The sequence below is a fragment of the Orcinus orca genome, chromosome 2 (assembly GCF_937001465.1).
Source record: "Orcinus orca chromosome 2, mOrcOrc1.1, whole genome shotgun sequence".
NCBI lineage: Eukaryota > Metazoa > Chordata > Mammalia > Artiodactyla > Delphinidae > Orcinus > Orcinus orca.
Window position 1 is genome coordinate 103563817 of NC_064560.1, and position 12356 is coordinate 103576172.

The 12356-nt window shown below is 35.7% G+C and overlaps 1 protein-coding gene across 2 annotated transcripts in view; it reads right to left on the reverse strand.

Moving 5' to 3' along the window:
* Window positions 1-1494: 1494 nt before the first annotated feature.
* Window positions 1495-12356, reverse strand: part of UNC13C (unc-13 homolog C) — a 790070-nt gene continuing 779208 nt past the window's right edge. For both annotated transcript variants that reach the window (XM_049705963.1, XM_049705964.1), the window contains 3 exons: window positions 6575-6667; window positions 4890-5049; window positions 1495-3330 (listed from right to left, as the gene is read on the reverse strand). In XM_049705963.1, the coding sequence (XP_049561920.1) occupies window positions 3045-3330; window positions 4890-5049; window positions 6575-6667 (539 nt within the window). In that variant the 3' untranslated portion in view covers window positions 1495-3044. The remainder of the gene's footprint in view (window positions 3331-4889; window positions 5050-6574; window positions 6668-12356) is intronic.

The window sequence follows — 12356 nt, forward strand, 5'->3', positions numbered from 1 at the left end:
ATTCTTTAAAAAGATCCCTAAGCATTACTTTCTTTTTCTACATTTGTTTCTAAGAAGTCATTCATTGCAAGATGAACCATTATTTACTATTAAAAAAGGAAAAAAAGCACCCATTAATCTATAGTTTGACAATGATTATAAAATGTATCCTGATTTCAAAATCGTCATAATGTGAAAAAAGTATATTTTAAAATATGTATAATATGATATTTACAAATTGGAGCTTATTCTCAGACTTCTATCCAGGGATATTTTCTGAGTCCTGCATAACTGATTATTTTTCATTATTTGAGTATGAAGATTGAAACTACTATATTAGTCCATAAAAGTGCTAGTATAGTCATCTTTATATAAGAGAAATTAAAAGGAGAAAATAAACCTTGCTTCAAACATTTTTTTAAAAAGGCCAAATGCAAAACATTAAGCTAGGATTGTCATTTATAAATGTACCTCATTTAAGGGAAATTCAATATATAAATTATCCTAGAAATAGACGAGTTAGAGCAGGTTGAGATGAGGACATCTGATTACTTATCTTAAATAAGAATTCATCAGAGCTCCTTTAAATAATAAATGTTTCACTGTGGTTTTAAACACCTCATTTTAGCCAAATTTGATTATCATGTGTTTCTTTGAGAACTTCTAATGTGAGTTTCATCTGTAGATGAAAAACAGAGCTTTGTCTTTGTGCATTTTATCTAAAATATGATAAATAAATTGCTTCACACTTTAATGGAGTCTATAGTTGACAGAGATTGCTGTGAACTTCAGAGTGGTTACTAATTTGGGTATGCAAACACAACAAGCTTTGTTCTGGAGACAACAAATACTTGTATCTTGGGAAAAACAACAGACTGCAGAATTCATAATTATTTCAAAATTAGGACTGATACTTTATGATATTAATAAATAGACTCAATTCATATCATAACCATTAGTGTTTGATATATATTGTGCACACACACAAAGACGGAATGAACAGATCCAATTAAACAAATACTGGAAAAACTACTTAGCTCATAATTTTTTAAGTGATCAATGCAAACGCAAACTGCCATTTATTCAAGGGTGTGCTGCTTTATGACATTAATGTGCTCCTAAAGAGCTCAAGTCAATGTTCTGTAAAATTGTTATAAATCTTGAATGAATCTTGCAAGAAAATAATGAAACCTTTTGTCATGTAAGTTTTTATTTAACTGTGTTGCTTGTCTATATGTTGAATGTTGAATTTTCTTCATGGCTTAACAGTATTCAGAGACGTACAGACAGGTAGATACATCAGCTTTTTTCTTATTTTAAGGGTAGTTATCCTGTAATATGTGGCTTTTTCCATGAATACAACTCCTGGAGAATTTTTTTTCAAATTCTAATGAGATACTAGAACTAAACATTGTGAAGAGTGTTCTATCCAGTAAAAAGAGCCTGGATTTTTTATTCTTAAATAGTGGAATGATGTTGCATACATGAAATAAAAAGGCAGAAGATACAATGAAGTATTGCATGTGCTCAATATACATCCATTTATTAATGCATATGCCAGAGGATTGCATTGTACTATGCATTTGGAGACGTCATTAACAAAGCACTTGCTTATCAATTTAACATGAATTAGTGGATCTTACTGTCTGTGTTTTCACACCCAGTAACAGCATGGTTCTGAAAGTCATGATACTTTTCATTTCTGTTCTTAACATATCAGACCAGCTTGTTCACAAAGCACAGTCACTATAACAGGATCTTGTTCCTGCATATGTATGTTGCCCACTAACAGTTATGACCATAAGTTACAACTACAAAGTCCTGTTCTACAGCCAAGTACTTAGGTACAGATTCTAAAAAGTCAAACCATTAAAACAGAGAAAATGCAAATATTCATAGACTATTTCATATTCACACTCTAACCTAGTTATATTTTCATCTACCGAGCTGTAATAAGTTGTTTTCCTATGGCATTGTATGCATCTTGGGCTTATAAATAACATAAATTACAAAACTGTAAGCAATTTCTTCAGACTTCATTTTACATTTTTCACTAAATAGTTGAAGACGTGACATTTTGCTCCAGTGCAATATATAGTAATGCTGCATTCAGTAAAAACTGTTGAATATTTCTAAAAAGAGAAAAGCATTTAACTGATTATAGCACTCAGTAAATAAGGAGTTAGTCATAACTGTCAGAAGGAAAACACTAACAGTATAATTACTTATCATAGGTAATTTAAGAAACAAACCTTCCATCATACTCCTAAACCATTAGTCATATGACTTTCTAAAGAATGAAATTTGGTAAAGCCAAGACATAATGCTAGATGGCAAATGCTTCAACTTACCTTTTTTTTTTTTTTTTACAAATGTGATATGACCTTGGCAGTTTTAAAGAACAAAGTTCTGTTGATATATCAAACACTGTTAACAAACTATTTAGCATTACTTTTTACAAGTTTGCTTTAAGAGCATTTCTTCACAGTGATTTCAGAAAGGTTGGAAACCGGTTGGCATAAAATATTTCCCACATTTTCTATTTTAATATGTATGCAAAAATCATCACAATATACCTGCAACTATAAAATTACAAATGCTTTCTAGAAGTAACTGCATTTCTAGTCATGATAGAAAAGGGTATTTGTAAGACATCTATAATGAGGTAAGTCTAAATAAAATAGAATTTGAGTAACAGATGCTTTCATACCTACTGGCCATATACACCAATGTAACAAGGACAACTAATGGACCAACTTAAGAGACTGTTTTTTAGTATGTTTAATGGATGAGAAATTGGTAATGAAATAAACATTTTAAAAGATGCTCTGGATATTTCACTTTACATCATAATTTTGGCACTTCATGGAACATTTATTTCTCAAAGACCAGAAGTGGTATAAAAGTTCCACAGGTTTTCCACATACCTTGTAGACATTGTTCTTGAGTACTGGCAAACACTGAAACGTAGTGAAATAAACATTCCCGTGTATTTGCACATGCATGCAGTAGTCAAACAGTTATAGTTTATGAATTCTCCTAGATGCTACCTTGCAGTGTTTGTTTCAAGCACTCTCTTCAGCAGATCTTGTTTCAGATTTAAGTTTTACAAATTCTTTAGCCACATTGTCACTGGTCCTCTGCGAGAGGATTCTAAGGATAGTCAAACCAGTTTCATCCATAGAGACGTTTTTCAATAGGGGATACCATGCCCCGTGGCTTCCTTTTTCTGCTATGTTCTGGAGCTGAATTACTGTCATTCCGATAATTCGATCTTCTCTGGCAAAGCAGTAATCTTTAACTGAAAGGTGAAGTTCATAGGCCCATGGGCGGTTTTCTTTACTCAGAATGCTGTGTGGATTAAAAATATGGATTTTGAGCATTTTCAAATAGGGATCAATATGGTTCTAATAGACTGTTGAAAGTTTTATATACTGCTCAGAATATTATATTGGCAAATAGAGTATCATTGTCTTTGAACTCTGATGCAAATATCCTTTAAATTTTACTTAGATTGTATTTACATAGCTGTCACTCTGCAATCGAACTTAAAAACTCCTTCCTTCCCTAGATGGAAATAGGAAATCCATCTAAAAATGCTTTACTGCCCTGATGTTAAGGATATTAATAGAAACTGGAATTAAAATATTATGTTGTAATTAATCATTGCAGGCAAGGTCTCCCCAGTGATATAGGGGTAGGAGGCGTTACTAGGGGTCATGGAAGCTAGGCCAGGGGGGACGGGTACCGTTTGGAAGAATTTCTGTGCCATTTCAACATCCGTTATTACAATTTCCTTTCTTTACCTCAGACTCCTGGATACGCTATTATATCTAGGAGCCTTTTCTCAGGGGAATACACTGCACAGACTATCAAGCACTGTTCACAAGATGTTAAATTGCATAAAAATTTCCAGAGTAAATCAGTTCCAGCAGAGCCTGGTGCTTCAATGCCAGCTCTTTCCTATAGCAACAGTTAGACCTGTCAAGATTGGGACTGAGGATGGTCCACTTTTTTCCATCTCTTGACTACTTCCTTCCTCCCTAAGACTATCTGATCAGTCACTATTATCTCTTACCTAGACTACTGCAATAGCCTTCTAACTTATCTCTACTTGTTTGGTCTTGTCTTCCCTATAGTTACTTCTCTATACAGCAAACACAATAATCATTAATGATGTAAATCAGATTGTTCAAACCCTCATATGAAAATCCTTCAATGTCTCCTATTGAGCTTAGAATGTGACCCAGGCTCCTTTACCACTGACTTCAAAGCCCTGTGTGATGTAGTACCTGACCACCTCTTCAAATTCATCTTATCTCACTCCCTTGCCTACTACATACTGTTTCTTAAATATGCCAGGCATGCTCCTGCTTAGAATCCTTGCACTCGCAATTTTCCCTGTCCTAAAATGCTCTCAACTCTCTTCCCTACATGACTGGTTCTTTATTTTCTCAGGTTCCTATTTAAAAGGCACATGCTCAGAGAGGCTTCCCTGAACACCCCGTCTAAGCAGCCAACCCATCACTCTATTGCATCACCCTGTTTTAATGCTCTGCTTAGTGCTATCATATGATAACTTTATTTATTTATGATGTTGTTTATCATACGTTCTTTACCTCTAGAGAGTAACTTCCACGAGAGCAAAGTCCTCCTTCTACATATATCCAATGCCTATACTATTGCCTGATACATGGTAGGCACTGGACAAATACTAAACAAATGGAAGAGAACTAAAAACAGAGCCTTGTTCATTTGCCTTGGATCAATGATGAACAGGAATCCTTAAACCCATAGGTTTTGCTTTCCTTAGCAAAGCCCAGTGCCATTCCTACCCTGTGAGTCGCTCATAAGTGTAGCTCTACAATGCCTATTGCCTGGTTGAATAAAGGAGTCAGGTCATAACTTACAACTGAAATGTTTCGTTATATTTTGGTGACCATGTGTTGCTTTTTGTCTTTGTGCCTTGTTTTCTCTTCTTGTCTCCGAGGTTGGGTCCCAGCATACAAACTTCCACAAAGGGGCGGAACGTTGCAGTGGTCTGCCAGTTTAAGTCATTAATAGCAATCACTAAAAGCCAAAAGGAAAGAGACAGGAATATAAAGTATTAGCAAACCAATGTGTGGAATCCTAGACTCTCCCTTTGGTCCTTAGAGTGAATTTTTATTTTTTAAAACGATGTATGAAGTTGTAACTTGCATTTGATAGCACCCTAACCCCACTGACAAGGAAAAGCCATTTACTCTCTGGGCTGCACGCTTGATGGCGCTTTCAGCTCTAAGCCATGTGGCACTGGGATGGCAAATGTGAGCTGTAATTGAAAGGACAATCATTAATACTGAAAAGTTGTGATTCTTGTTTAGGTGAAAAAATGATGCTTTTCATATTAAAATTATATGTTCATCATAAAATATTTAGAAAATATACAGAAAATAGATTTTAAAAATATATAATTTTATCACTCAGAAGAAATGAGTTAATATTTTGGTATGATGTTTTCAATCTTTATATATAGAATGGGATCATAATGTATTGCAGTCTTATAAGTAGCTTTATTTTTTAAGCCCATCACGGGTAGCATTCTAATTTATTATATATTTTCCAACAGCAAATATTTCATTATATGTACATTTCATTCTATATTTACCCAATCACTTGTTGTTGCATATCATGGCGGTTTCCTAATTTCAGGCATCATAAATAATACTTAAATGAGCATTCTCATACAGGTTTGCTCATCCTTTGATGATGATATCCTTAAGGAATTGTCTTACAATTAAATTTGCTAATGTAAAAGGTTGATAAAACTTTTACCATTTGATATGCATTGTCAAAATATTTTTCAAATATATTTAGTGACACTGGAATATATAGTCATGCCCACTTTTCTGTATGATTACCAGTACTGTATATAATCTATTATAGCCCATAGCAGTGTTACTTTTATAATACAAAGATACGTTAGGTAATGCAATTTTAAAATATGTTAGAAGGCCATGGTTTTGATTAAAGTAGATATTATTTAAAGTGACTAAGTCTATAATAATATAAAAATAGAACATGGTTCTATTGAGGAAAGTATTAATCATTAAATTATATCCTTGAAATGACCCCTCTTTTCAGATTGTGCTTTTACAATATAAAACCAATTGATTCAACCACCCATTTAAAAAAAATCAAACAGTTGTTGGAAATCACATAGAAAAAGTAGGTAGGTTATGTGGATAGTAAGAACATGCTGACTTAACATCTAAAATGTCATTGGCAAGTTGGAGCCAACCACAGCACCAATGTTCAATGTATATCATAGCCTCAACCATAGAGAACATGTTCAATGTATACAGTTTTGAAATGTAATCACCAATGTATTTAAACCATTTAGATATTTCAGGTAACATAGGTTAAGTACCTGTGCCATTCATTTGTTTCAGTTTTAAATCAAAAGTTCTAGATTCATGAAGACATTCCGAGCATGCCCTGAAATCATTTAATATAGATTTTTAAAGAGAGATTCAAGAAAAAACATTTTTGATATAATTATTTCCAGAGGTTAAAGTCTCATAGGCTGTTTTATCTACCTGGACCCGAAATATACCTTTTATAGTGACTTTATGCTCTCCTGTTCCTGGGGTGGCGGTGATGTCCACATGAACAGATATCTGACCCACTGAATCTCTGGAGGAGGGACCTGCAAATCAGCAAAAGTTTACTGGCCTGACCTTTCAGACCACTTAATAATGGACATCAGCACTCTGTGCACAAGGGACTGTAAAGTGTGATCATAGAAATAAATGGTTCTTTTCGTTAACAGCACATAATAGAATTTGATAAATGTTCACTAAATTAAATTTGTTATGCAGGTTTGAGGCTTGGGTATAATCATATTTAGCCCATTTAGCTAAACTTTCATATAGTACTCAGATACCTTAAGGCACACTCTTAGTATTACTACTGTTAAAAAAAAAAGGCAGTTGCCTTACTAGGCACGTAATAAAGCTCTCCTCCATTGTTGCTTACGTACAAAGATGTATCATGCCTTTCATTCCTTTGTGAAGTGCTTTTCTTCAGTGTACCACACCAGAGCACCCAGGATACAAAGATGGCTCTACAGAGCACCTGCCCTCACGAGGCCCACGCTAGACCAGGGGAGAGCAACATATACACATATTGCTGCATATAGTGTGATACATTCTAAAATAGATATATTTACAAGGTCGACTGATGGTAGAAAAAGGAGTAGTCAGTTCTACCCTGATAAACGTTAGTCAAAGGTTCAGAATGTTGTATTGGAAAGTGCCTGTGATTTGGGGTCAGATAAGCTTGAATTCAAATCATAGTTATGCTGCAACTGGTTCTGTGATTGGAATTTGCTAGGTTCTCAAGTCTTGGTTTTCTCATTTGTAAAACAGGGATAACTACATCAACTTCATACACACACACACTTATCTATTAACATATCACCTATAAGCATGTATATTTTTTTCACAAATAAAAGCACATGCTCTAATTATCATTTACCTTGCCTTTGTCTTTTCACCTAAAAATCTATTAAGAAGATCATTCCATTTCAGTATACATAAAGCTAAGCCCCATTCTTTATACAGTCTGGAATATCACTGCATTAACTACAAAGTCAGTGTTCCCTGAGTACTTGCTTAAAAATGAATCACTAATCTGCTTACTAATGAAAACATTAAAATATTTAAAACATTTAAAATAATGTTTAGCCTTTATTCCATTATACGAACATCCATTATTTATTTAACTACACTTTGGTTGTTTCTAATCTCTTACTCTTATGAGCAAAATGTAACAAATAATTATTTTTCATATTTACAAGTTTATCTATAGTATCATTTTAGAAATGGTATTTATTTGTCAAAGGTAGGTGGAATTCTAATTTTGCCCCATAGAGATTTTAACCATTTACAATATATATGAGAGTAATAAGAATCTTATTTTTGTAAAATAAATGGCTAGTGACCAAGCTGAAAATGAACGGTTCTAAGAGACTTCCAATTTCTAACTTCAGGAAATCAGTGGATTTCAGCCGGAACCTCTTAACAGGACCTGCTGAGAAGAGCTGCTTCACCACAAGCAGCTCTCTCACCCACACCCCACCCCAGCCATTTGATAATAAAAGAGTTGAAAGATAGAAATGGATCACTTTGGGCATTAGCCAAGGGACTGTTCATTGTTCTGTGGGAAGGGAAGAGCGGAAATGTTTCCTTTTCCTGAGGTGAAGGAAAGAAAACGCCAAGAGAAGTACTCCTAGACTCCGGAAGTGCTAGCAAGATGAGCATTTCATTTTTTAATTGGCTGCCTACTTAGCAGACCTGGACATGGCCCAGTGAGGAACAGCAAGCCACAGAGTATGCCAGGACCTTCCCCTCTGCTTAAAGTCATGGTTGCTGAGAAATATGGCAGATGGCTCCTGAATGGCCTTGAAGTGCCAGAGTTGGGGACAAGAGAGGGATAATGTGATTGTAGGCTCTGGTTTTATCAGGGATTGTCACAGACGTGGTAAAGAGGCAGGCCTCTCAAAGGAATGTGCTATGCCCAGGTGAGGTGCAGCAGGAAAAAGTGGCCAGGTCTCGAGTCTTGGAAGAGTTCATCAGTGCCTTGGGGAACTATTTGGAAATAAGTTTCACACCAGCCAGTTCTATCAAGCAAGCTTGTACTTCCCCTAAGAGAAGGAGCTGGAAAAGCTCTACCACTAACTGAACAGACAATGACCTTTAAATAGATAATGACCACTAATGGCCACCATTGAAGTTTATTTATTTATTTATTTTATTTTATTTTATTTATTATTTTTGGCTGCATCAAGTCTTAGTTGCGGCACACGGGATCTTCGTTGAGGCATGCGGGATCTTTCATTGTAGCATACAGGCTCTTTGCTGCGGCTCATGGGCTTCTCTCTAGTTGTGGCCTCCATGTTTTCTCTCTCTAGTTATGGTGCGTGGTTTTCTCTCTCTGGTTGTGGCACGTGGGCTCTCTAGTTGAGGTGCACGAGCTCAGTAGTTGTGGCGCATGGGCTTAGTTGCCCCTGGGCACGTGGGATCTTAGTTCCCCGACCAGGGATTGAACCCACATCCCCTGGGTTGGAAGCTGAATTCTTCACCACTGGACCACCAGGGAAGTCCCCAACCATTGAAATTTAAATAGTCATCTTTCTCTTTTCTCTCTTTCCTTCCTCCTCAATATCAGGGAAACTACGTCCAGGAGAAAGAGGAAAGGTACACATTACAGAAGCTCATGTCTTCCTCCACCTCCTGCTTCTACTGCTAGAGTCACCATTTCCCCCTGCTTGTGTAGAAAGAGGGAGAGCTTTATATCCAATAAGTGATTAAAACTTTAATGTGAGCAGAACAAGGTCTTAGAACCTGAATAACTTTCTAATAGTGCAAGTAATTAACATGGTAGGTACCTGGGTGTCGATATCAATAAGGGAGGTGTCTATGCAGTAGAAAGTAGGGCTCATAAGAGAAGCTGATAACACTTTTTGGAAAAATAAAATAGTTTGATATCATTCCTAAACTGGTGACATATTTATGATATGAAAAATAGAATATATCTTACCATTATTCACGTCTCCTTTTGTGTATTTCAATAATGTTTTACATTTTTCTTCATGTGAATATTAAACATTTTAAAAGCTTATTCCTAGTTGTGGTATCTCATCCTATTTTAAAGGGGACCGTTTATTCCATTATATTTTATAACAGGAAGGCTAGTGATTTTTTTATTCAGCCAACTGAATTTTTAATGAAAGATTTACATTTACCCCTTTTGAGTAAATGAAATACAATCATATTATTTTCAGTGAATGACACTTCTCCTTTCCATTTTTTATACCTCATATTGTTTGCCTTGGCTAATTTTATTAGCTTATGTTTCTAATACTATATTCCATTGACAGTGTTAGACGTGGACATGCTTGTTATCCTCCATTTGGCTCTCCAAATTCATTTTCCACCCTTCTCTACTCTGCCCTTAGATGGACAATTCAGTGGTCTCCTCTATACTGTACTGCCGCTGAGAAGTCCTGGCAAGGCAGGGGAAGGAGGGAGTAGAGTCGGGTCAGGTATTTATTTCTTTAGTCTCCTTCCTGTGGGGTCACCTTTTGCTGGCTGAATCCTGCAACCAAAAATCAAAATTCCCCTCACCAGCCCTCAACAGGAGACAGTCTCTTTCCTGGTTTTAGGAGCTTCTTCCTCCCTTGTTATTTTTGTTGCAGGGAGGTTAGTTGACTATTTTTTCTGGTCTCTTTATATCCAGCACATACCTTTGTCCATAGTTTCTCTATTAAATCCTTCTCAAATCTTAATTGAGTGTGCCATCTGATTCCTACTGCGACCTTGGCTAATAGAGTTAACATCTTTGATTTGCTCATAACCTTAATGGAAATGCCTCTAGTATTTTCACAATATTCTTAGGTCTTGAGGAACACTGAGACAATTTTTTTTGGTGGGGGAGACAGGACATAAAATATGGATACTCACTACTTAACTGTTATCATGATGGATTTTACAGGGGAGAAGATGCTTAAGGAGACTCTTGAAGGTTGGGTTGAAATTCATTGTTTTTAGACAAAGGAGCAGAAAATAGCGTGCGCCCACATGTGGATGCATAAAGGAGAATGGTGTGTCCTGGAAATTGCAAGGAGTTCATTATGGGCGGAGCAAGCATAGATGGAGTAAAAAGAGGAAATGTTAAAGAAAATGTGGGTCCTCTGAATGCCATTTAAAAGTTGTTAGACAAAAATAAATAAATAAAAGTTGTTAGACATTATCTTGGAGATACAGAGAAGTCTGTTAAGTTTTTGGCTATGGGTGGCATAGTCAGACCTAGATTTTGAAAGAATTTGTCTCATCTGTGTAAAAGATAGGTCATTTTTATCACCCAGTCCCTTCTGGAAAACCTCTCACTTGCATCTTATTACATCTTGAATCAAATCCTAAAACCCAGCGCCTTGCAAGGATGCTTCTGATGACCTTTCCTTCATCTGCACTTCTGGTCCACGCCGTTGTCTTTGGCTTCATTCTTCAAAACCTTCTTCATGTTTTCATCCACTCAAACCACATGTTTGGAACATCCTCCCTCCATTATCTTATGAAGCTCTGTCCAAACACCTCTACTGTAAAATACTCATCTTTTATTATTCTATAAAAATAATCTGTAGTTATATTCCTGCTTTCCTCAAATACTATAACATAGTATAAAAAAAACTGGGCAGTGAAATCAGACTTCCCTGATCATGAATCTGGTCTGTCACTCATTAACAGTTTAAAACTCCATAAACGTGCATTTCCTTATTTGTAAAGTGGGGATAAACACACCTACCTGGCAACATTATGGTGAGGCTAAAAAGGGAAAAATTTGAAAAATATGTAGGATATTATGTGCCTTGCACATAACAGCTATCTGGTAAATGGATCCAAGTTTATGATGATAATAATTCTTAATAAGTATTTCAAAGTTACTAAATACCTCAAAGATTCATAGAAAAATTATGGAGAAAAATCCATTGATGCTATAGTTATCTAAATCAAATACTGCAATAAGACAACATGAGTGACTGGAGTTTTCCCCAACAACTTTGGAATTCCGACTTTCTTCAGTAAGATTTTCTGGGCTGAGTATGCTAGAGATGGAAGGTTTTTAAGAGCCCTCATGTTGAATGTCTATTAGGGAACGTTCTTCCCCACTATGATGTATCAATAAAACCTTTGATTAATCAAGAATTCAGTGAAATGAGTTTTCTTGATTACTAAAGGTTTTTTGTTTAACTATTGCTGAAATCAGAGTAAATGAGAGATGGTGTCTCAGCAACACTGAGAATACATCCAGATTGTGTATTTGTCTCTGTTGTTACACCAAGGATCAGAGCCTGCTCAGCACCTGGGTTTGTGGTTAAGACTTTTATGTGTGGTCTTACATGTATTACTATAAGCAGTAATGTAGCAATGGCTGGTTTCTGCCCAGAGTAAACATCTAGAAATTATGGTCAGGAAAGTTATTGATTTAACAGATTTGTAATTGAGAAAAGCCTTCCATCAGAGCACTCACCAGGAGGTACCATTTCTTCATCTGAGTTTCTAACCAGAAACTGTACCAAGGTAATTTAAAGGCTTTAACTTTGTTGTTATAGAATTTGATTTGTATTGGAGAATATATAAAAATTGAATTAGGAAAATATGTGGTTTCTCTTTGGTGCTCTTACTTATGGAGGAGAAATTTTATGCTGTTTGAAAACAACTAACAGCTAAAGAAATGTGCCTAAAGCTTTTTAAAAGGTACTCTAAATGCATAGATATGTTTTTCCCTTTCCCAAACTGCTGCTCTCTCGTCCTCCACTTGTACATCCTAACTCT